Here is a 27,319-nt window from a genome sequence, read left to right as displayed (position 1 = left end):
TCGATGGCAATGGGTTTCGTTTTCGGATGGTGAAGCACGGAAGCCCTGGTGGCGCAGCGGTTTAAGAATTTGGCTGCTAACCATAAAGGTAGGCAGGTGGAGTCCGCCAAGCGCTTCTTGGAAACCCTATTGGGCAGTTCTACTCTGTCCGATGGGGTTGCTATGAGTCAGAATCAACTCGACGGCAATGGGTTTTTTTTTTTTTCTTTCATGGTGAAGCATGGATATTTTTTCAAAAGCTCTCCCTGGTGATTTTAACATACAACTGAAGTTGAACATTCCCTACTGAAAAGTAAGGATTCCTGGGTGGAGATGAATTAAACCTCAAGCCTGTAAACCCCATGAAATTACAACCAAAATTTTATATGCTTAAGTCTTCGTATACTTGGGGGGTTATGATCCATCTATACATTTCACTGGTTTTTCGTAAGTACCCCTGATACAAACAAAAACATATGAACCACTGCAAATAATTTTTTTTTTTTTTTTTAAATTCTAGGACTTCTGCTCTGGCCAAGGCAGAGAAATGGGCACTAGGCTTACATTCCTACATGAAACAACTTATACACACACACACACACACACACACAAACAACACTGTTCACAAAAGCCAAAAGATGTAAACAACCTAAGTGTCCATCAGCGAATGAATGGAAAACACAATGTGGTAAATACATACAATAGAATTCTACTCAGCCATGAAGAGGCTGTGAAGTTCTGATCCATGCTACAACGTGCATGAACTTTGAAAACTTTATGCTGAGTAAAGTAATTCTATCACAAAAGGACAAATGTATGATTTCACTTATACGGATGACAAGCAGCGACAAATGTACAGGGACCAAAGTTTGTTAATAGTTACCAAGGGCAGGCGGGAGGGGAAAGAGAAAGTCATTTAGGAAGCACTGAGTTTCTGTTTATAGTGACAGGAAATAGGGCAATGATTATGGATGATTGCTGCACACGATTCATATAATTGTTATCACTAAATTGTACACCTGAAAATTTTGAATTGGCAAATGTGTTACGTATATTTTTACAATAAAAATTTTTTTACAAACATACAAGATACATGAAATTACAGTTTTCAAGACACTGGACATCAGGCAACAAAGGACAGTGATCCCTGACAGACAAAAACCACACGAGGTGAGCTTTCCAATTGCCCCAGCTTACTGCCTAGTATCACAAGGTAATTTTTCTTTTTTTCCTCTTCCAGTCTAATTTTATTTGAAGAGTTAATAATTCACAAGGTTCAAAAATCAAAATAATATAAGTTGGATACAAGGAGTAGTCTTGCTCCACCTCGGCCTTAGTCCACCAGCTTCCCCCACTGTATTCCCTGTAGTAAGCTACTTTTATTAGTTTTCACAAGGTAGATTTCTGAGCAAAGAATATGATCAGGGATAAAGGAGGTCATTTCAAAACGATGGAAGAGTCAATTCATCAACAGAACATAACAATTGTACACATCTACACACACCACTGCTGTGGAGTTGATTCCAACCCACAGCGACCCTTGTAGGACAGAGGAGAACTGCCCCATGGAGTTTTCAAGGCTGTAAATCTTTACCGAAACAGACTACCACATCTTTCTCCCGCGGAATGGCTGGTGGGTTTGCACTGCTGATCTTTTGGTTAGCAGCCAACTGCTTAACCACTGTGCCACTAGGGCCCCCCCACTACACATTTAGGCACCTAACAAACAGAGCTTCATAGTGGATGAAGCAAAAAGCTGACACAACTGCAATGAGAAATAGACAGATCTGTAGTTACAGCCAGAGATTTCAATAACCTTGTCTCAATAACTGACATAACAACTAGACAGAAAAATCAGTATTGGTATGAAGACTTGAACAACACTATCAACCACCTTGACCCGGTCAACATTTATAGAACACTCCACCAAACAACAGCAAAATGTACAATCTTTTCAAGTCCATGCTGAATATTTATCAAGGAAGACAATATTATAGGCCATAAAACAACTCTCAATGAATTTAAAAGGATTTTAAAAAATCAGGCAAAATATGTTCTGTGGCCACATGAAATTAATTTAGTAATCAATAACAGACAGATACCTGGAAAATCCCCAGATATCTGGGAACTAAATATACACTTCTGAATAACCCATGCATCAAAGAAAAAATTAAAGGGAAATTAGAACTATTTTGAACTGGAATGAAATGAAAACAAAATTTGTAAAGTGGGGGCAAAGAGGTGCAGAAGGGTGAGACTACAAAGGGGCACTCATTACCTTGATTGTGCTGATGGTTTCACAGAAGTATGCATATGTAAACATTTATCAAATTGTATGCTTTAAATATGTAGCTTATTGTATGTCAATTATACCTTAATAATATTGTTAAAAAATCTCTCTAGAAAGTAAACTTAAAATAAATAGTAATTTTTAACATAACATCAACAAAAATGTAAAGCCTACTCATATTTCTAACTTTAACCTGTTAGGTTTTAAAGACAAAAAAAAAAAAAAAAAACTTTACCACATTATCCAAAATTCTTAATTATCCTTTCTTTCTATAAACACACTTCACCTTTTCATGGCACTCATCTTGACTGGGAAATGAAAAAAACAATAGTAATTGCAATAATTGTGAGTAGTGAGAAGACAATTGCTCAAACCATCTTCCTTTCTTACCTTCATCCCTCCTTTAATGTGACATCCATCCAATCAAAATTCCTGTCACTGCTCTTTCCTCTACTTCAAAACAGCCCTATATTCCTAACATCCTTTCTCATTTTTGCTCCTGTTCAGTGGTTCAACGAAAAATCTTTGGCTCCTTTCCAATAATAAATCATCCCACTCCCTCCTGCACTTTCCAAAACCCTATACCACCATTCCCCCTCCTTCAAAGCTTCACAATCTCCCACTCAACTGACCTTTTTATGCTATTAACATACTCAAATCTTCCCTGTGCAAAAACAAAATTTTTCATTTTTACCATATTCTTGTTAAAGCTACTAGCCAATCTAATTTATCATTTCTTCAATGTCAGATTTGTATAAATAGGTCCTGGCCATGGCATGTATTGCCTTACCTCCCGAGTTAATCCTTAATTTGCCAGGACTTGTCTTTAAACCCAACTTAATGGGAAACCTCCTGTAAAGGTGCAGATAGTAAATATTTTAGGCTTTTTGGACCATACAGTCTCTGTTGCAACTACACTTTGCTGTTGTAACATGAAAGCAGCCATAGACAACATGTAAATGGATTACAGTGGCTGTGTGTCAATAAAACTTTATTCATAAAACACGCAGCAAGCCAGATATGGCCTACTAGGCTTAGTGTGCCGAACCCTGGTTAAGAGTATGGGTTCTGAAGCTAACCTATGTTTGTTAAATCCTGGCTCTGTTTCTTACTAGGTTAAATAACTTAATCCCTCTGTGCGCCCCAGCTTCCTCTTTTATAAAATAGGGATAATAAGTGAAGATTAATTGAACTTAGAGCACAGGAAATAATAAATGTTAGCTATTTTTACTTTTTTCCACAGTAACACGGAAACATCTGTCATCAATAACCTCCGATCAGTCAAAATTGGAGCTCTTTTTTCTTCTAAATCTTCATCCTACTTAACCTTTCTTCAGCTTTGAACAACTCTACCACTTACTACGTATGCAACCTTGGACAAATCTGTATGTCCCAGCTTCCTTATCTGCAAAAGGGGAGATGACAGAACAATACAGTACTGACCTCAAAAAGCTGTCGTGAAGATTAAATGGGGTAATCCATGTAAAGAGCTTAACTGTGTCTGGCATATAGTAAGCACATACACAACAGTGTCTGCTATTATTACTATAAACATTAACCACTTCTGTCTTGGCCAGGAGCCCTGGTGGCACAGTGGTGAAAGCACTTGGCTGCTAACTGAAAGGTTGGCAGTTCGAACCCACTGACCGCAGATGTGGCAGTCTGCTTCTGTAGAGATTACGACTTTGGAAAACCTATGGGGCAGTTCTTCCCTGTCCTTAAAGGGTTGCTATGAGTCGAGTCGGAGCTGACTCTACAGCAAGTGGTTTTTGGTGTTTGGCTTTCCACCTGGGAGTATGCTGCTCTCTCAGAAGCAAAGTGCTACGGTAATTAGGAAGGAATAAGGCTTCAAAATTATTCAGACCTGAGTTCAAACCTGGCCTGTACCATTTCCTCTGTTACCCTGTACACATTACCTAACTCTGATTTCTTCGTAAGTAAAACGGCATATTATTGAGAAGGCTGACTAAGAAAACAAATGCAAAGCGCCTAACACTGCTTGGTATTTAGTAAGCATGGTTTTCCTTCCTCGGCCCTGTACCCATCTGAAGACAAACTGGCCTTCACAGAGTCTTCCCCACTCAGCCTGCAGTTTTCACCCTGGCTGTCTTCTCTACTCATTGACTCCACAGACTTCACCTTCTTCCATCCCTTTAAAGGAATGAATCCCTGAACTACTTGTCTAGTTTTAACCTTCTTCTGAGCTCCAAACCCGTGTTTCCAATAGGCTGTTTGGTATGTTCCTTCTCTTACTGCCCAGTCTTTACCCGCCAGCATCAGAACACCTCAATATGTGCTAACCTTGAACTCTACCTTCCAGTCTACCCTGCCCTTCCAAAACTATTTTTCCACACATTCCTTAGCTCATTAGCTTCACTTTCAAAATGCCTCTAGAATGTTTTCCTTCGTTTCCATTCCCTTTGCCACTGACTTAGCTCAAAAGGCACATTTTACCTCTAATCTGGACTATGTGACAGCCTGATAATGGGTCTGTCTCCACTCTCTCCCATCCATAGGCCATTCTTTACAATGTCATCAAAATTTGGGTAGAAGTTTAAAAAACTGTCCCTCTTGGGTTCCCTATTAAGTCATAGCACTGCCAAAGAGACACATTCAGCATCTGCTTAAGAAATCACATGAATAGCTTTCATGTATATTTCCCATTACAACAGTAGCTTTCAAATTTTCTTGACTACAACCTTCAGTAAGAGATACATATTACATCATGCCCAAGTATATCATACACACGTAATAGTTACATACTTGGGCATGATGTAATACGTATAAAGTTCTGCAACAGTAGCTGTAATGGTAGCTGCCAAAATTGCACTCAAACATAGCAATGATTGTATAGGACTGGACAACGTTTTATTCTGTTATACATATGGTCACTATGAGTTGGGGCTGACTCAATGGCACCTAAAACAACAATAACAAAAGTTCCTGAAACATATTTAAGTCTTACATAACGAGTGTTACACTATGGTTTTTCTTTTCTATTCTCTTTCATACTTTAAAAATGCTAGTCACAACTCACTAAACTTGATGTCATGACCCACTTAGTGAATCAGGGCTCACAGTTTGAAAGCCACTCATTTAAAAGACACAGTGGAAGAAACGCCGTCATTTGCATGAAAAACTAACATACCAGGGGGTAGGGTGGGACACAAGCTACATGATCTATAAATGAAAACTTTTAAGTTGCTCCTAAAGACAGAAAAGATAACTTGAAGAAATGAAATGCGCACTATATTCTTGATTAGAAACACAAAACATATAAATTCTTCTTAATTTAATCTGTAACTTTAACTTAAGTCACCTTCAAAATACAAATAGATATTTTCTAGAACTATACAGGTCAATTCAAAAGTCCAGACATTAAAATTCTGCACAAAAGAGGGGCTACTACACTTACCAGATACCAAAACATACTATGAAACTACAATAAAAACAGTGTCTGGATAATAATTATATCACATATATCATGGAGCCCTGGTGGCACAGTGCTTAAAAGCTCAGCTGCTACACAAGGTCGGCAGTCTGAATCCACAATACTAATACAAGTTGAAATTCCCAATTCTAGGAATGGCTCCCTGGAAACCCTATATGGGCAGTTCTACTCCGTCCTATAGCGTTACTGTGAGTCAGAATCAACTCGATGGTAATGTGCTTGAGGTTTTTTTTTTTTTTAACACATATTACTACACAGTAACACATTTTAGTGCCGTCGAGTCGATTCCGACTCATAGCAACCCTATAGGACAGAGTAGAACTGGCCCAAAGAGTTTCCGAGGAGCGCGTGGAGGATTCAAACTGCTGACCCTTTGGTTAGCAGCCGTAGCACTTAACCACTAAGCCACCAGGGTTCCCAACATATAATATATATATTAGTAATATATAATATACACACAATTGTCTTAGTTATCTGCCCCACACTCTGGAACTGAGTTGGTGGATATCTGACTCTTTGAAACCTAGGAGGCTACGGCCCCACCCTTTGAAGGCCCAAAGGCTATGGCTGCACCCCTTGAGACCCGGAAGTTGTAGCTCTACCCTTTCAAACGGAGGCAGCTCTGCTTCCTGTGTTCCTTGTCTCCTTAGCTTCTGCTTCCTGGTTCCTTGGCCTCTTGCCCCCTCAGGCCTCTTGGGCTGGCCCAGAGTCTGCCCCATTCAGGTAATTATTCTAATGCTCTTTAGCTCTACTGATAAGTGCCTTGAGGTACCCCACTCTGCCAGTAAACCTCGGTCGGAAGGTACTCAGCTCTCTTGCTCCATGGGTCAGCAAGCCTAGCTTCACCAGTAAGCTCCCAGAGGTACCCCACTCCGCCAGGAAGCCTCTTGCACCATCTTGCACCAGTCTCATGGTCCGGATGCTGCTGTTTCTCTGTTGCTGCTTCTCGCTGTCTGTACCATCTCTGGTGTTACGACTCTCCTCACTTCCTTCCGAGTCCTCACCAAAACTGACTTTGATGTCCATAATTCCATCAACAGTCCATTCAAGGCAATCTAGGCTCACAGTTTCAAAACTGCTTCCACACTGTAGGTTTCTGTTGGAGTAGCACCCCACTCTTCCCGTACAAAATTCTGTCCTAGTTACCTAGTGCTGCTGTAACTGACACATCGCATGTAGATGGCTTTAACAAACAGAAATTTATTCTCTCACAGTCTAGAAGGCTAAGAGTCCGAATTCAGGGCACCAGCTCCAGAGGACGGGTTTCTCTCTCTGTCAGCTCTGCAGGAAGGTTCTTGTCATCAATCTCCCCCTGATCTAGGAGCTTCTCAGCACAGACACCCTGGGCACAAAGGACACGCTCTGCTCCTGGCACTCCTTTCTTGGTGGCATAAGGTTCCTCTCTGTTCACATCTCTCTTTCATATCTCAAAAGAGACTGACCAAAGATACAACCTAATCCTGTAGATTGAGTCCTGCTTCATTAACATAACTGCTTCTAATCCTGCCTCATTAACATCCTAGAGGTTAGGATTTACAACACAGGATAATCACATTAGATCACAAAATGGTGGACATCACACAATACAGGGAAATCATGGCCTAGCCAAGTTGACACACATTTTGGGGGGACACAATTCAATCAATAACAACAATAAAAAAATAATCTATGATACATATATTACAGTTATATGTACCTCATATATATATAAATAGTCCAGAAATAGATACAAATATATGTGAGAATTTAGTATATGATAAAGGCAGCATTTCAAATCAGTGGGAAAAAGATGAATTGTTCAATAAATTAACTAGACACCTAGATACTTTAGAATGTACCAAAGACTTTAATAAATGATACTATTAGAACATAAAAAGGAAAACCATTGGAGAAGTCTACTATAATCTCAAAACAGGGAAATCATTCCTAACAATCAAAACCCAGAAACCATAAAAGAAAAGATTGATAAATTTAACTGGAAAAATAAAACTGAAAAGACCACCATGTGCAAAATCACAAGACAAAAAAACTGGTAAAATTTGCAACTTATATCAAAGATTAAGAGCTAATTTCACATACACACACGTACTTTTTTCTATAAATCAATATAAAAAAAGAAAAAAAGACCAACCACCAAGAGAAAAATGGACAAAGTATCAATTCACATAAAAGGAACTACGAATGGCTCTTAAACATACGAAATGCTCTCAAGCTATGCTCTCAAGACAAGGGAAATGTCAACCAAATCTACACTGAGATACCAAATTGTCACTACCCGACTGGATAAAAAAGCCTGGTAACCACTTCTGTTGGCAAAAGTACAGGAGATCAGGCTCTTCAGCACTGCTGGCAAAAGGGCAGAACCTCTACAGAGGGCAACTTGGCAATATCAAAAATATAAATGCACACACCATCTGATGCAGCAATTGCCCACCTAGGAATTTATACAGTTATTCATGGAAGCATTGTTTGTAACAGAGCAAGACTGGCAACAATTCTAAAGTCTATGAATATTGAACTGTTAAATAATGTTGTTGTTAGCGGCCATCAGGGCAGCTCTGACTCATGGCAACCTTATGTCTAACAGAACAAAAGCCTTCCCAGTTCTGTCCATCTTCATAATCGGTTGTTATTTAGAAGGTTCTCATTGGCTGATTTTTGGAAGTACATAGTAAGGCCTTTCTTCTAGTCTGTCTTAGTCTGGAAGCTCTGCTGAAAGCTGTCCACTGTGGGTGACCCTGCTGGTATATCAAATACCAGTGGTATAGCTTCTAGCATCATATAGCAACACACAAGCCACCACAGCACGACAAACTGACAGATGAGTGGTGGGAATAAATTACAGTACATCAATATAAAAGATTACCATGCAGTTTTGAATATAAAAACAAAGAATAAAAAAACCCTTTATGTACAGATAAGGAATGAGCAAGCAGAGCAAATGCTGCCAAAAAGGAGTGTAAAAAAGAGAACACATACATAAAACATAAATTTGTATATTTGTAATATACCTCTGGAAAAGATACACAAGAAACCAACAATAGTTGTTGCTTATCTAAGGAAAGGAATAGGTGGCTAAGGGACTTATGAGAGCGACTTCGCTAGTGCATACCCTTTTATACCATCTACGTTTTGAAGAGTGACTGTATTACCTACTGAAAAAACAGGTTTTTAAGACAGACGAAAATATGAGGCTTCTACAATTGTGGATGCATAATTAAGACTTAACTTTTCTTCTTTATCTGCCAATTTTTAAATATAGGTCAAAAAATAGACATGTAAAACCTAAACAAATGGTACTTACCATTTATTTTACAAGTAAGATTGACCAAAATAATTAAAACACAAATATTCGGTACACAATAAATTAGTAATGGGTGCTGAAGATGTCTCTATCTGCTTTGAAAATAGGTTGTATCCCTCTTACCATACTGCAAATATTTTGTCAGATTAAACTTCCTGTTTGGAAACAGGAGGAGACACAGGAAATAAAAATTACTACTAGAATGAATGGGGATAAGCTAAGGATATTTCTTTTAAGGTTATTCAACGGTAAATTCCACTTATAAAATAAAAATTGAGTTAAAAATTCCAAGTTTTTAGTCTTACACATATGAAGTAGATGGATTTCCTGTATTCAAAATTATAGCAGCACCAGCAAAATTAGACATCCCTGATTCTAAAGTTACCCTATTGAACCTTTTTTGTTTTTTAAGTTTGGTATATTTAAAAAAATGCACTTGACAATTAAGACCTCCAAACAAGTCAGCTGCTCAGGTCACCATGATTTTTTAAATGTAATAAAGGGGTTTCAGACTCAATGATCTCTACATTTCTGATAGTTTTCTTATCTTACCATACAATAGTTTTTAACTTTTCCTCTCTAAAACAGAGATAATAAAAATTTACCTTTATAGGTTCTTTGCAAAGATTAATACAGACAGCATATGCAAAGCACCTAGGCTGATTGGCATAGAACAGACATTCAAAAAGGTTCCTACCTCCCCCTGGCCTTTCCAAGGTCTGAAAACAAAATTAGTGTTAAGTGAAAGAATTAAATGTTCTGATCTGATCTCAATTTTTCAGGTCACTGAATATTTTCATTTGGTGTTATCAATGAGATTTTTCATGGGCTCAACAATGGGGAGTGAGGGTGGGGAGGAAGGTTTTATTTTTAAAAGGTAAAAATTCACCCCAGAGAAAATAGACAATTTTTAGTTTTAAAGTCCCGCAGAGTCCTATTGAAACAGAGCAACTTTCTCAACCATAAAGTAATCGTTCCCTTTTAAATTCTGTCCGTGCACCAAAGTAAGATAATAACAATAACCCGAAGGATAAAGACAGTCATAGTGGGAAACAATATGCAAAAGATTATTTTACCTCAAAGATAAAAAGATCTTCAAGGCAGCTGAGAGACCACTGTCTTCATGTCTGTTTCTGGAATGTGGACACCAACCCCACACAGGCACACTCCTTCCCCAGGACATCCTGACTGCGCACAATAGCTACTGACAACAATTGAACCACGGTCGCTATTTCCAAGCATGGAAATTTTACTATCTATAGACGCGAATTTCCCTATCTAAGTTAAAAGATACTTGTAAACAATCTATTTAAAAACAAACTTGGTTACTAAGCACATTTTTAGAAGTCACAGCGTAAGCTATTCATATTTCCTATTTAAAATCATCTGTATTTTTTTCGGTGCTTGAAATACAGGAAAAAGAACTACAAAAAGACAAATCTATGTTAACGAAAGGGGGGAAGAAATATGGTGTATATTCTATTGACAAATTTTTTATTTTCTTTTCCTGCCTCATCCCTTGACATCTTCACTTTGCCCTTTCCAGAAAGTAGTGAGTTCACCAATCTCACCTTCCATTTTGAGTCTCTGTGCAAGCTGCCTATGTCTCACAGTCCTCAAACCCCACTCTTAATGCCTACTCAATCCTCACGACTCAGGACAGGTAACCCCTTTTCTCCAAAGAAGCCTTTCCTTACTCAACCTAGGATGGGCCCCTTACTGTGTGCTCGCATAGCACCTATGCTACCTCTATCACAGAACTGGTCACAGGATTGCTGTTACCTTATCTGTCTGACTCCACTATACCACCGCTCCCCAGCGGTCACTTTTCATTTTTCCGTTGAGTTTATATTATGTTACCAATGCCATTTGACAATGATGACCACTTCTTAAAACCCTGTACTTTTTTAAAGTTCTGTGACATCTCTCTCCAGATCGTCTTCCTGCCTCTTAAGTGTTTCCTGGGTTCCTCTATCTTCTCCTTTATGTCCCTGGAATTTCATACTTGGTCCTCTATTTACTTTGGACACCCTAAGTCAGTGTCTTCCTTTTCCATTACCTTTTCCATTACACCAACAACTCCCAAATTTACATCTTCAACTCAGACTTCTCCTTACCCTTAACATTCAGTCTGTCTTTATGTTTTGACAAATCCGCAGCCATCCCTTATGTCACCACTCACATTCCACCACTACACAACCCAGCTACTGCCTTAGATCAGAGTATCAACCCTCTTCTAGCCCTATTCCTAACGATCTCCTAATTGATCTTCCTGCTTCCAGTTTCATCTCTTTTCAAATATTCCCTTCACCCTCAATTCTTCTTAAACACTCCAAACCAAAAACCAAACCCACTGCCATCGAGCTGATTCCAACCTATAGCTACCCTAAAGGACAGAAGAGAACTGCTCCATAGGGTTTCCAAGGAGTGGCTAGTGGATTCGAACTGCAGACCTCTGGTTAGCAGTCAAGCTCTTAACTACTTCGCCACCAGGGCTTCCAGAATAATTCTAAGTGATTTCACCAAAGGATAATATCCCAATTCTTAATTCTAAGTTTTAGCACATATTTGCTTTCTACATATACACACACATGCATATATCATGAACTGTTTTTCACTTTCACATTTTAAAATGAAGTTCCAATTAAAGCTTATTTTTCTCCATCTGGTTTCCTTTTTTACTTGGAATCACCAAAAATGACCATCTTCCAGCATGATTTAGCCTCACGTAAAAAACACTTCCTGTATATATACTAATAACCTACCCCAAAAGAACACACAATGCACTCTTTCAAAAAATTCAAAATTTTTAAATGATACTTGTTTGGTTTATTTAAGCTAGTATTTTTAGAATGCTTATTGTAAAATAAAGTTTTAATATTAGAAAGGAAGAAACCCTTAGGAGTGACAGTAGGAATATTTACATATCAAAGTATATATAATTCCTTATTGATACATACCATCCCAATGCCGTAAGAGATGGATATGTGCTCAATATGGACCAAAATATATCATTTGGGTCTTTTTGCCCACATCAGCCCACTTTTAATATAGCTTTCTTACCTTTCACTTTTGCAATAAGCATTTCTGCAGCATTCTGAAGATCAACAGAATTAAGATTCTGATGCTTATTCATTACAGACTTTAAAACACGGAGAAGTTCGTCCAGACGTATATGAATGACTTCTTTAAAACAGTCTTAAAAAGAAAAAGAAAAAAATTTGTTTCCAAAGCAGAGGTTCTTCAATTTTTGCCTATTAAAAGTACACATCTATTTTCAATATTGCAATTATATGTAACTTATACAGCCTTTAGAAAATTCTTAAACCATTTTAGTTCATTAAGATTTTTAAGGTCTCAGTTATGATCGATTTAGCACCACCTACACACTTTATTAGATGTAAAGATCCAGTTTTCTCAGTCTAAATATGCTCACCAGATTTCCCTTTAGGCAACTTTGAGGTAAGTTTTTCTGACCTTATAGTTTTTATTATCATATACTTTCAACACATACTAACAGAGTCCAAACTCTACTATGTCTGACATACTGACCAATATTAAAAACACTTGTGTTGAATTTCCATACAATTGATTCTTTTACTATGAAATTATCACATTGGAAACCAATAACTCAACGGGGATATATATGTATAAATGAGTCAGAATCGATGGCAATGGGTTTCGGTTTTTTTTAATCATATGACTTGTACATTTTTTAAATGGTGATATAATTTACATGTGATAATATGCATAAATCTTTATACAGTTCAGTGAATATTTGTGCTTTTTAGATAATGTGAATTAGTCTCCAGTGACGGAAAATTTGGATTCCAGATTTCTCCCTACTCTTAAAAAATCAAGATCTGGTTACACCAGGCCCACATTCTTCTGCACCACCAGCAACTGGTACGGAGTAGTGGCTGCTGTCTTATACGCGTGTTTTTTCCCTGTACCCATTTGTCTACCCCAAGCCCAGTCCACTCATTTACACAATCCCTGGCCCCTGCTGGCAGAGTTTTACAACCCTTTTAAATAGGTGACTGTATAATTTATCACTCAAAGATGATGATGACACGTCTGCAAGTGAAAATGGGTGCTTCTAATAATCATGCCAGGGCAATAGGCATATTCCAGGACCACCATTCCAGGCAAACCAGAAGTCACCCTACCATTAAAACCCCTGAAGTATTAATCCTCAAAAGTCTGAAAAGACAACCACCTTAAATACAGTACTCTGTAATTTTCCTTTCTGTATCTTTACACAGCACTAGTGTTTAATAATAAAAAAAGAAAATAATAGTTACCATTTACTGAGCACTTAGTATGTGCCAGGCATTGTTAAAAGCACTTAAAGGATAGTTTTTATTTAATTCTCACATCAACTGTATTAGGTAGATAATAATATCACCAATGAACAGATGAGAAAACCCAGGTACACTTAAGTTCACTAAATTACTAAGCTGTGGAGCCAGGATTTGAACCCAGGAAGTATAATTCCACAATCTATGCTCTCATTGTTATGGTGCCTCCCTAATGAAATGGTTAAAAAAACAAAAACCGCTTTTAAAATACAATATTATGTTAAAATAATACAATCAGTATTTTTCAGAAACATTAAAAGACTAATCAGTAGGAAGAAAAATTGTCTACAGGCTAAAAAAAGAAAAAATATTCCACATCATCCATCTAATATTCCATTTGTTAATAGTTATTACTGAGAGAGAGCAATGTGTAGAAGGGCAAGCAAGATAGGAGTGAGGAGGGGAGGCTGGTTATATCAGGGCAAGGAAGACTATCAAAGGTAGAGGCAACAGAAGATAGTGCTAGAAGTAGAGAGAACACGTCTTCCAGGAGAAAAAGTGACTTGTTCGTCCAAGAAATTTTATTAACAACAACAACAAAGTTGTTATGTGCTGCCGAGTTGGTTCCAACTCATGGTGACCTTATGTACAACAGAACAAAACACGGCCCAGTCCTGCATAACCCTCGCAATCACTGTTATGCTTGCACCCATTGTTGCAGCCACTGCGTCAATCCATCTTGTTGTGGGTCTTCCTTTTTTTCGCTCATCCTCTACTTTATCAAGCATGATGTTCTTCTCCAAGGATTGGTCCCTCCAGATAACATGTCCAAAGTAAGCAAGACGAAGTCTCAACATCCTTGTTTTGAAGGAGCGTTTCAGCTACACTTCTTCCAAGACAGATTTGCTCATTTTTCTGGCAGTCCATGGTATATTCAATATGCTTCACCAACACTATAACTCAAAGGATCTTCCTTATTCATTGTCCTGCTTTTGCATACATATAAGGCTACTGAAAATACCATGGCTTGGCACATCTTAGTCCTCAAAGTGACATCTTTGCTTTTTTATACTTTAAAGAGGTCTTTTGCAGCAGAAATAGATAAACAGAAATAGAGAAAAAATGGAGGGGGAAAAGGTGCTGACCTAATCAACTCTGGGAATTAGTAGAGTCTATAATATAAAAGACAAAAGGAAGTACACATAAGCAATGTACTATAGTTGATAAAGCTGTTTTCCAAGGAGGTATGGGTTAATAATTCTGATGCTACTTTAAGTGCATACTGGAAATGAACAATGCAATGGATGGTGGGTGGTGGGAGCCATGTTTCTCAGTGTTGAAGTGGGAATTTACAGATAAACAAGAGGAGGAGGTTAGAATAATCCATGTGGCAATGGATACTTCAGTAGGAGCTTACGTTTAGCTTTATCTAGATACACATCTAAGTAGGAATATATTTATAGATAAGTGTATATACATATGTTAATAAATATATATATATATTTCTTTGGTCTGTCAACTGAGAAAGCTTATAAAAAACTACACCCAAGGAGCAACAGGCACACCCAGTACACAGATCTTGGTTTCTAATACCATTCCCCAATAAAAAGAAGCAGGGCTCCTAGGATTAAGGCAGGAAATATATAAGATGAACCTGGGGCATCTTGCAGTGCCAGAAAGTAAGGAGGTAAGATGTATATATACAGTCACCCCTCAGTATCTGCAGGGGATTGGTTCCATGACTCCTGCAGATACTAAAAACCTGGATGCTCAAATCCCTTATAAAAAATGGCATAGTATTTGTATGTAAAGCTAGATCTAGGGGCAGGGACTGTGAGATGCCCACTGCGCATGTGCACCTACTCTGGCAGGTTCTGGTTTCAACCTGGGTAGGGAGTGGGGGGAGAAGAGGGCTTCGTTTTTCCTGGCCACCCCTCCCACTTGAGGAAGTAGCGGCAATTTGTGAGCACGCAGAGGCACACTCACCCCACAATGTCCAGCCCAAGGGCAGGGGCCGATCAGCAGAGCGGAGTTGGCATTTAGAACACAGGTGACACTTTCCTAATTGTTTTATTTTTGGAACTCTCTGGAAAATTCTTTCTCCCACAAATATTTTCAATCCGCAGTTGGTTGAAACTGTGGGTACAGAACCCATGGATACAGAGGGCCAATTGTATCTACATATATACATACATATATATGCACACACACACAAGTACACACATGTCAAAGAGGAACAGGAGCCAACTGAAAGAGGTCCTAATGGTCAAAGCTGGAAAATTACAGCAACAAAATAGAGTAATATTAGATATTTACTATAAAATAAGCATCTATGAGTTCAAATTGATATAAATGACAGAAAAAAATAGATAAATGGGGGAGAAAAGACAAAACTCCTTTGCAAAAGAATTTCAAATAATTTATGTAGGTACTCTGTCCTAAAGGAGGGGGAGCATAACTCCTTACTCCTAAAGTGTGGGCTGCGCCTAGTAACTTTTTTCCAAAGAATACAGTACGGAAAAAGGGGGGAGAAGGGGAAGAGTAACTTGACCGCAGAGAAACCTGACAAACACTACCTCGACAGCCATAAATTCTATTGACAGTGTGCACCCTCAACATAATGTGATGAAAATGGCACTTTCACCTCTTTGATCTTCCTCTCCAAAACCTATAATCCCAGTCTAATTATGAGAAAAACATCAGACATATGCTCATAAAGGGGCATCCTACGAAACACCTGACCAGTACTTCTCAAAATTGTCAAGATCATAAAAAACAAGGGCAGTTTAAGGATGACTAAAGGGGCAAACTATGGGAATCTGAATAAACTATCGATTTTAGCTAATAAAAATATACCAATATTGATTTTTTAATTTCTACAAACGTACCATACTATGTAAGATACTGGAGCCCTGATGGCGCAGTGGTTAAAAGCTCGGCTGCTAACCAAAACGTTAGCAGTCTGAATTCACTAGCCACTCCTTGGAAACCCTATGGGGCAGTTCCACTCTGTCCTAGAGGGTGGCTATGAGTCGGAACTGACTCAATGGCAATGGTTTTTGTTTTTGTTTTTAAGTAAGACGTTAATACGGAAAAGTAGGTGTGGGGGCATATGAAAACTCTCTGTGTTATCACCTCAGTTTTTCTTTAATCTAAAACTGTTCTAAAATATAGAATGATTTTTTACAAATGAAATACAACTGGCAAAAATATTAAAAAATTTTTTTTATGTACTGTTAGAATTTCTTCCCCGTAAACACTTATTACTTTTATGACCAAAAAAACCCCTCATTTATCATTTTTTTTTTAATTCCTAGGGCATAAAATGAGTGTGTAGTTTAAAGATTGGGTGTACAGCTTAATAAATTACCTTAAAAAATGATGACTATTTTGTCTGTGCTGTAATTTTGGATGTTAGTAGGAGAGCTTTACTTGGTGAGGCAGAAGAGCATAGTAGCTGGAACATAGTAATTGTCGTTACTGCTGGTTGCTGCAGAGCTGATTCCAACTAACGGCAATCCTACGTACAACAGAACAAAACACTGCTCAGTCCTGCGCTATCCTCATCATCATTGGTATTTTTGAGCCCATTGTTGCAACCATTGTTTCAAGCCATCTTATTGAGGGTCTTCCACTTTTTCACTGACCCTCTACTTTACCAAGCATGATGTCCTTCTCCAAGGACTGGTTCCTTCTGATAACATGTCCAAAGTAGGTAAGACAAAGTCTCACCATCCTCCTTTCTAAGGAGCATTCTGGCTGTAGTTCTCCCAAGACAGATTTGTCTGTTCTTCTGGCTGTCTGTGGTATGTACAGTATTCTTTGCTAACACCATAATTCAAAGGCACCAATTCTTTGGCTTTCCTTATTCAATGCCCACCTTTCGCATGTACATGAGTCAACTGAAAATACCACGGCTTGGGTCAGGTGCACCTTAGTCCTCAAAGTGACATCTTTGCTTTTTAACATTTTTTGTTAGGTTGTTAGGTGCTGTCGAGCTGGCTCCAAACCATAGCTATCCAAAAAAAATCCAAGGTACAACAAAACAAAACACTGCCCGATCCTGCATCATACTCAACAATAGTTATTATCCATGAGCCCACTGTTGCAGCCACTGTATCAATTTGTCTTGGCAAGGGTCTTCCTCTTTTTCACTGAATCTCTACTTTACCAAACATGATGTCCTTCTCCAGGGACTGGTCCCTCCTGATAATACGTCCGAAGTAGGTGAGACAAAGTCTCACCATTGCCTCTGATGAGCATTCTGGCTGTACATCCTCCTAGACGATTTTTTCGTTCTTCTGGAAGTCCATGGTATATGCAATATTCTTCACCAACACCATAATTCAAAGGCATCTATTCTTCTTCCTCATTCATTGTCCTGCTTTTGCATGCATATGAGGTGATTGAAAATATCATGACTTGGGTCAGGCACACCTTAGTCCTCAAAGTGGCATCTTTGTTTTTTAACATTGTAAAGAAGTCTTTTGCAGCAATGTACCCAATGCAATGCTTCTTTTGATTTCTTGACTTCTGCTTTCATGGGTGTTGATTGTGGATCCAAGTAAAATGAAATCCTTGACAACTTCAATATTTTCTCCATTTATCATGATGTTGCTTATTGGTCCAGCTGTGAGGATTTTTGTTTTCTTTATGTTGAGGTATAATCCATACTGCAGGTTGTAGTCTTTGATCTTCATCAGTAAGTACTTCAAGTCCTCTTCACTTTCAGCAAGTAAGGTTGTATCATCTGCATAACGCACGTCATTAATGATCTTCCTTCAATCCTGGTGCTGTGTTCTCCCTCACAGAGTCTAGCTTCCCAGATTATCTGGTCAGCATACAGGCTGAATAAGTACAGTGAAAAGATATAATCCTGACTCACACCCTTTCTGACTTTAAACCATGAAGTATCCCCTTATGCTTTTCAAATAACAGCCTCTTGGTCTATGCACGGTTCCTTCTGAAATCCTCTGTTTGGCTCTTTTACTCATCATTTCTTCCATTTGCTTTAGCTACTCTATGTTCAAGAGCAAGTTTCAGAGTCATTTCTGACACCTATTTTGGTCTTTTCTTTCTTTCCTGTCTTTTTAACGACCTTTTGCTTTCTTCATGTATGATGTCCTTGAAGTCATCCCACAATTTGTCTGGTGTTTGGTCATTAGTGTTCAATCTGTCAAATCTCTTCTTGAAATGGTCTCTAAATTCACGTGGGATATACTCAAGGTCGTAGTTTGGCTCTCATGATCTTGTTCTAATTTCCTTCAGCTTCAACTTCAACTTGCATATGCTCAATTAACAGTCTGCTCCACAGTTGGCCGCTGGCCTTGTTCTGACTGATGATACTGAGCTTCTCCATCGTCTCTTTACACAGATGTAGTCGATTTGAGTCTGTGTATTCCATCTGGCAACGCCCATGTATAAAGTCGCCATTTACGTTGTTGAAAAAAGCTATTTACAACGAATAAGCATTGATTTTGCAAAATTCTACCATGTTATCTCCAGCATTGTTTCTATCACCAAGGCCATATTTTCCCACTACTGAGCCTTCTTTGTTTCCAACTTTTCAATTGCCAGTAATTATCAATGCATCTTGATTGCATATTTGACGAATTTCAGACTGCAGAAGTGGTAAAAATCCTTAATTTCTTCATTTTTGCCATTAGTGGTTGGTGTGTAAATTTGAATAACATCCGTATTAACTGGTCTTCTTTGTAGGTGTATGGATATTATCCCATCACCGACAGCGTTGTGCTTCAGGATAGATCTTGAATTGTTCTTTTTGACGATGAATGAAAGGCCGTTCCTCTTCAACCTGTCATTCCTGATACAGTAGACCATATGACCATCTGATTCAAAATGGACAATACCAGTCCATCTCAGCTCACTAACGCCTAGAATATCCACCTTCAAGGGTTCCATTTCATTTTTTACAACTTCCAGTTTTCCTAGATTCATAGTTTGTGTATTGCATGTTCCAATTATTAATGGAAGTTTGCAGCTTTTTTTCACATTTTGAGTCATGCCACATCAGCAAAAGAAGGTCTTGAAAACTTTACTCCATCCAAATCATTAAGATCAACTCTACTTAGAAGAGGCAGCTCTTCCCCAGTCTTCTTCTCAGTTCCTTTCAATCTGAAGGGCTCCTCTTTTGGCAGTACATGTGACAATATTTCTGTTGCTATTCATAAGGTTTACACTAGCCAGCTTTTTCAGAAGATCACCAGGTCCTTCTTCGCAGTCTGGAAGGTCTGCTGAAACCTGTCCATGATGGGTGACCCTGTTGGTATTTGCAATACTGGTGGCATAGCTTATAGCATCACAGCACACAGAAGCCACAGCGGTATGACAAACTGATAGACAAGTGGTGGAACACAGTAAGCCCCCCATAAATGTCAGCAGATATTTATGCTATTACTTTATACACAGTAGAAATAGGTTAGTAAAATAACATAGCTTAGGTCTGAAATGGAACCTAGTAGCTCTGAAACAAAAGAATCATCTGGGAAAATAATATAATTTGAAGAGTTGTAAGAAATTATAAAAACTTCTAGATTTCCTTTTCCCCCCTAGTCTTGTATAGCAAAGTCTCTTCTTTGCTTTTTTATCCCATATGTAAGTAAATAAAGCTAGTATATGCCAGTAATTCTTCTTTCTCCCTAAATCCAAGGTCCAGTGACCACCTTGTGTCACTCAAGCATTGTACCATATTCTTTTTAAACCTGACATATGTGATGCTTAGAGAGAAAGGAAAGCCAGGCATTTCTATTCCCTATTCTGATGTTCCATGATAAAATCCCCAGATGTTAATATACTTGAGGAATACTTTAAGAATATTTCGTCGATTAAGTCTAAGCTTAATTTCAAAAAGTGTCAACAATAACCATCATTATTCAAAAGTTAGTGCTGGGCAGCAAGCAAGATATTACAAAACACTAATGACCTAAATGTCTAAATAAACCAAGGTAATACATTCTGGCCTTCTCAGAGTCAATAAAATTAAATATATTGAAATAGATTTCAAAATTATTAAATATGTAAAAATTTTCTCAGTTTCAATTTCTAATATGGTAAACAGTAATAGACAAAGCCACATAAACAAAAACTGTTTGGGGTCCTCAATAATTTTTAAGAGTATAAAAAGGTCCTGAGAATCTCTGCTTGTTTTTTTTTTTTTTTAATTAATGCAAAACACCCCAATAACTGTCAGCATAAATGTTTTACCAGCTTAAAATTTCTTTGTTCCTACAAAGAAGCACTTTTAAATAGATAATGAAGTTGTACCAAATTAACATACTGAAAAACAGTAACTGAGTTACTTAGGAGTTTCAGATGTATCTCAAAGTGCCCTATAAGTAATTCCAGTTTCCTGTGACTGAACAACTTCTGAAGCCTATAAACCAGCAGAAATGAACACAACAACTAAATAAAATGTTCAACACCAAGATTCACGAACTTTCTTATGTATTTGGGCAGAAAGGTCAACTACCAGGACATCAGTATATCCTGACAGTATTTCACCTGAGACCTGTGTCATCAGCAAGTTCAACTATCTGTTTCATAACTGGTACTCGTGTTCCATTTTTACCACATATTTACTTCCCTCATAACAGAATAAAACTATCTCAAACTCTTTTTACAACACAAAAAGCCTCTTAAACTGAAAACAAAAAAAATGTTTAAAGTTTTGTTACTAGTAGCTAATTAAGCAGCTCCTTCATCAACACTATTTTTTCCCCCCTTCCAAAAAAAAAAAAAATTAGCAGCAAAATGAGCAAAGCAAAAGAAAATGTAATTGTTCTCAAATACTGAGAAAAGGTAAGTGGCTGCTTGGTGTGATGGACAGATTTAGATTGAGAGGTGGGTTCCAATCCTTCATTTGCCACTTTCTTGAAATAAGCAGACAAAACTCTTAACTTCTCTGATTACTGATTCTTCATCAGTAAAATGGACTCAGTAAAAACACCTGCTCTATGTATTTTATAAAGTTGTTATGAATATAAAATAAATTAACAGAAATGAAAAGTTTATAACGTATACATGTGTATTTACATAGCTATTATTACTATTAAATCTGTAAGCCATTCAAACTAAGCACATCTGAAAACAGATCTATCTCACACAGAATTAAATTCAATAACAAATACAGCCAGGTCCCATAATATTTTGGCTAATGAAAAAGAAACACTAAAGTTAAGTTTCATTTAGATTTAAGTTTCAATTTCATTTGATCATAAAGTTTCAATTACTGAATTACTTGAATATAAAATAGTACTGTTGTTGTTAGAGGCCTTCGAGTTGATTCCAACTCATGGTGGTCCCATGTGTGCAGAGGAGAATTGCTCCACAGGGTTTTCAAGCCTGTGACCTTTCAGAAGCAGAGTGCCAATCCTGTCTTCTGCATTCCTCTGAGGGGGTTTGAACCACCAACCTTTCAGCTAGTAGTCAAGTGCTTAACTGTTTATGTACCCAGGGACTCTTAAATAGTAATGAGGATATATTTTGGAAAAATATTTCTGTAGCTGTAAAGTTAGCAATATTTAATCATATAACTAAAGATATTTTTTAAAATTTTATAATGGCCACACTGCAAAGGTAATGATTTTATACTATAAGGATATTATATGTATGAATATGACAGTCAACCAAAGTGTTAACACTAAAAAAAAAAAAAAGCTATCTAGAATAGTAATGTGACTTTTAACTTATGGTTTCACCCAACTATGCCATTTATTTTCTGCTGCATTCAGCTTATCAAGTGAAAACAGATTAGGCAGCTCCACATTTTGGTTCTCATACATTAACACAATAATGCAGTGTTTATATTGAAACACTTCATGGAAATGCTTAAATAAATAAATGAAGGGGGAAAAAAACATGTTTTCCTTGATTAAAAAAAAAACTGACAGTAATTTTTAAAAATCAGTCTCTCTGGAAAGCAATGAAAACCAGGAGGGAAAAAAAGCTTCGGAAGTTCTTACTAGGAAACTCCCTTTTTTTTTTTTTTCTGTAATGACTTCTGAAGTTAAGGATAAAAGAGAAGCCTAAGGAATAGGCACCTTTCTTTTCTTCCAGGTACCTCAGGATTATAAAAATAATAAAAGCTGATTTTAAAAACCCTTATTATCTAAGAACGTTACACATACTAACTAACTCTTTTAATCTTCACAACCACCCTGTGGTATAGGTACTATTATCTCTCTTTTATGGATGTCAAAACTGGGGCACAGAGGAGGTAAGTAACAGACCCAGGGTTGTACAACTAGGAAGTGGCAGAATGAGGATGCCACCTCAGGCACTCTGGCCCCAGAACTTGTGCTCTTGGTCACTGTGATACTGCCCTGGTTAAAGAAGTGATGGCTTAATGACAGGTACTCTGTGTAATCTGTGATTTAACAGGCTATTAACTACCAATTGAATATGCCAGTTACTATTACAAGTGGTGCTAAGTTATGTATATAATTCTAGGCAAGTGCAGAAGAGGAAATTCTTACACACATGATAAGTAAGTTACCTGTATTTCATACTTCACTCCTCAAAGATTCATTTCACACCTACTAGCCACTAAGTCATACCCTGTTAACACTCACTTTCACTCCTTCTAAGTGATAGCCATTGGAAATTACTTCTACAGATGTTTACTGCTAGAGACAGCAGAGCAGGACCGATCTGAAGCTGGCAACTTAGCGTTTCTAATATTTCATAAAGCACCTGGCACACTGTGAGGGCTGAAAGTTAAGAAACAATCACCAAAGGGAAAATTAACACTAATTGAAATCTGTCTTTTTTTTAATACATTCATCCAGGAAAAAAAAAAAAAAAAACTGCATTAACAGGATTTTCATTAAGACTTTGAAAATATTTCCAGAGCTTCCCCCTCGCAACAGAACATATTGCTTAATGGCATTAAACATTCATTTGACTTCTTCTGTTCAATAATTTTTTTTTTTTTTTAGAAAGTTAACATACCTCTCTTACCAGAACCAAAACCAAACCGATTCATAGTGATCCTATAGGACAGAGCAGAACTGTCCCCCAGGGTTTCCAAGGAGCAGCTGGTAGATTCAAACTGCCTCGGAAGCTATCACTTATGAGGTCAGAGCTATGCCTGTACAAAATGAAAAGTGACACCCTAAACTAGAAAGCCTTTTTTTAAACTACAGAACTTAACTATGTGAAACTGATAATCTTTTATCTTTTTTTTTCTAGTCTATTTAAAAAACAAAACAGAAAAACAAGGCGTCAGTCACAGAAGCTTTGATGAAATCCATTTCAAAATTACATAGCATTACACGAACTGCTGATTTTCCTTCATAGATTTTTTTATACCAACATTGGACACTTCCAATCACTGACCACGAGAAAAATTAGCTGTTTCGCACTATTCTTATCACCCACTTAAAAGCCTTGCACTTTTTAAATTCCCAGATTTTGAGCTTCCTTCAATGATGGTCCAATCAGGAAAGGATAGGTATGCCACAAAAAACAGAATTTAAAACTACTGTATAAACTAGAACAATAATTACTGTTATTTAGAATTCAGATCACATTATTCCTTGGGGGGCAACTAAAAACCTGAATTGATACACTGAGAGTATATTGATGTACATGTCATAATTAAACAGAACACAAATGTGTCGAGAGCTTGAGCATTTTAATATAAGACGCAAAATTTACCCCATAATTATTCATAACGCACCTTAATGACACTTGATAAACAAAAAACCCAGTGCCATCGAGTCAATTCCAACTCCTAGTGACCCTGCAGGACAGAGTAGAACTGCCCCATAGAGTTTCCAAGGAGAGCCTGGCTGATTCAAACTGCCGACCCTCTGGTTAGCAGCCATAGCGTTTAACCACTACTCCACTTGATAGAGATCTAAAACTTGAAATTCCACCTATGCCACTTGTATAAGACTAGAAAGTAACCTCCTCCTAGAAACAAGTAGTGTAAGGAGAATGACCAGATACTATCACTTATCCTATCAAAGAAAGAGTGAGTCTTTTCACAGTACTCTGAACTCCCACTTAAGCTCTCCATTTTATTTGTCAATAAAAAAATCAGAGTCAAACTGCACACATACCTTAACCCTATTAGGGGGCCCAGAGCTCTTCAGCAGACACTTGTTCTTTTAATCAGCTCAACAACTACTGCAATATCAGTTTCAAATTCTCACTCAGGAAATTTTCATAAACACCACTCCTAAGATCCCAATCCAAACCCACTGCTGTCAATTCCGACTCACAGCGACACTACAGCACACAGCACAACTGCCCCACAGTTTCCAAGGAACGCCTGGTGGATCTGAACTGCTTAGGAGCCGTAGCACTTAACCACCATGCCACTAGGGTTTCCACTCCTAAGACAGTTACCATAAAAGCCTCATTTAAAAAGTCCTAGGGAATGCGGTTGAGGATGCATGATATAATTTAAAAACGAACACTGAGCTGTTTTTTCCAGCTCTGAACTGTCAATATTCAAAACAACGTATGATCTCCAACTCCAATCAAATTTTAAACCACAGAATCATAAGACTGATAGCACCTGGGGCCAGTGGCATAATGACTTAAGCCAGATTCCAAAGTGAATCAGTAGCAGAACTAGATCTAGAACGTAGATCACGCGGTTCTCCTTCCAGGGCTCTTTCTGCCACCCCTTCTTATCAATCTGACCCAACTAAATAAACTGGCTAGGAACAGGTCTACTACTTCAAACCAAAGAAGGATGTGAAACCTACAGACTCCAAAGGTAATTCAAAAAGGGAATTCCATACAAACTCCAAGCAGAAGTTCTCACTTTTATGTAAAGTTTTCTTTAATTTGCTTCAATATCAACTTTTCTAGGTTCCCTTTAATGCTATGTTGTTGTTGCTATTAGGTGCTGCCAAGCTGATTTTAACTCACAGCGACCTCATGTGACAGAGTACAACTGCAGCATAGGGTTTTCTAAGCTGTTCTCTTTATGGAAGCAGATTGTCATGCCTTTCTCCCATGGAGTTGCCGGATGGGTTCGAACTGCCAACCTTTCAGTCAGCAGCCAAGTTCCTAACCACTGCACCATCAGGAATCCTTTAAATGCTATAGAGAGGAAAAAATATTTATAGCTCAAGAATCATCTCAATATTCTTGATGCTGATAAAGGTCAAACGTCTATAACAGCATTGTCCAACAGAACTTTCAGCGATGACAGAAACGTTCCACACTTCGCTGTCCAATATGGTGAACACTAGCTACAAGCCGCTACTGAGTACTTGAAAGGTGGTTACTGCGGGTGAAGAGCTGAATTTTTTTTTAATTTTAATTAAATTTAGATAGCCACATATACTAGCAGTTAACATATTGGACAGCACAAGTGTAGATAATCCCCATTGAATATAGAATTGGCTACTGAAATAATGAAAACTGAGCAGTGTTTTTATAGAGTATCTGCCAGGTGAAACAGCTGAGATGGTATGGAAAAACACACCATTCTGCATTCATGACCTCTGGGTTCCAAGTCTCCAGGCCACCAATTTTCAGCAGTAAGAGACTGTTGGAACCACATAATCTAAATGATATATATATACACACACACACATACATATATATATGTCATTATAAACTAGGGCTAAGAAGACATTCCCTTATGGGGACTATGTGATTAAATACTGTGTGCATGTGAGCATACTCTGTAAAAGATACAGCACCATGTACAATTACATATCATTTCTATAGCTCTAGTTCAGAGAATGGGAAGGGTGGCCATAAACCAATCACAAAGCTATTAATCTAAACCTAGCCTCAACCGTATGACTGAACACCTGAGGCAACAGTCAAGTGACTGCACATCTATGCCTCATGACAGGCAAATAATAAAAGCACATATGGAAAACAGTATTCTGGGTAGGCCAAAAAGGATTTAATTATTTATCTATGGTCTATATTCTTAAAAGCTAACTTTTAAACATTTTAACAGCTAACACACGTGTTAAAAAGTAATAAAACTGCCCAAAATTTGGCATTCTTCCTCTTAAAAAGGCAAAAGAGAAAATACTGGCAGGGCCAATGACAAGATATTGGCAAGGCTCCTTCGTTCTAAAAGAAAAACAGTGAAACAGCTCTTTGCTGCCTAGCCACAGTTTACAGCAGTGGTGGTAACTAAAAAACAGCAAAAGCTCAGGGATATTTCTCAGTCTCCAGAAGAAACCATCACCTATGTTTATAAACCAAAAAACCAAACTCGTTGCCATTGAGTCAAACATATAAAATGAATTAAAAAAAAAAAAACCAAACCTGTTGCTCTTGAGTTGATTTCGACTTACAGCAACCCTGTAGGACAGAGTAGAACTGCCCCAGAGGGTTTCTGAGGAGCAGCTGGTGGATTTGAACTGATGACCTTTTGGCTAGCAGCTGAGCTCTTAACCACTGCGCCACCAGGGCCAGCTTAAACAGTTACAGCATTTAAACCTTTTATCTGTTTTTCTCAAGCTTATATCTCATGTGATCCTCATAATAATTTTGTTAAGTAAATACAAATTAGTCTGAGACTCTAAGAAGCTAAAAATCACAATCAAAATAAAACACAAGCATATTATCATAAAGCATTTTTCCAATCTTTTAAAATGGGGTTAATTTATACAGTTATAAATACTTTTTGCTTAAGGAGAACAAAAATGGTTCTGTCAATGCAAATCAACCAACTTTCCAGTGTTTGTTAAGACTGACCTTAAAGGTACTCCCCCAAACCCAAAAACAAATTCTTGTTAAATCCAAGATTTATCCTTAAACGACATGCATATATCCTCTTAACTCAGATTGAAGAATCAATCAGGCATTAAGTCAACCTGAAAGTTAAATCATGTAAATTCCCTGGCCATGTGCATGCTATTTTTCAATGACAGTTCAAAAAAATAGTTTTTCCTTTTTTTTCAAATTTACCGGCCATAATTGCAAGCTTTATGATTATTAGCAACACAATCTAGTATTTGAGTTGTGATGTACTGGCTGTCTTATTA

The 27,319-nt window shown here is 37.7% G+C and overlaps 1 protein-coding gene across 3 annotated transcripts in view; it reads right to left on the bottom strand.

Annotated features, from left to right (window-relative positions):
* The window catches only part of ARHGAP29 (Rho GTPase activating protein 29), a 74,158-nt gene that overhangs the window by 32,646 nt on the left and 14,193 nt on the right, over nucleotides 1-27,319 (bottom strand). For all 3 annotated transcript variants that reach the window (XM_064282237.1, XM_064282238.1, XM_064282239.1), the window contains one exon: nucleotides 12,088-12,222. In XM_064282237.1, the coding sequence (XP_064138307.1) occupies nucleotides 12,088-12,222 (135 nt within the window). The remainder of the gene's footprint in view (nucleotides 1-12,087; nucleotides 12,223-27,319) is intronic.

The sequence above is a fragment of the Loxodonta africana genome, chromosome 3 (assembly GCF_030014295.1).
Source record: "Loxodonta africana isolate mLoxAfr1 chromosome 3, mLoxAfr1.hap2, whole genome shotgun sequence".
In the NCBI taxonomy this organism is placed as follows: domain Eukaryota; kingdom Metazoa; phylum Chordata; class Mammalia; order Proboscidea; family Elephantidae; genus Loxodonta; species Loxodonta africana.
The sequence above is the reverse complement of the archived record's forward strand: the minus strand, read 5'-3'. Positions and strand labels throughout refer to the sequence as shown.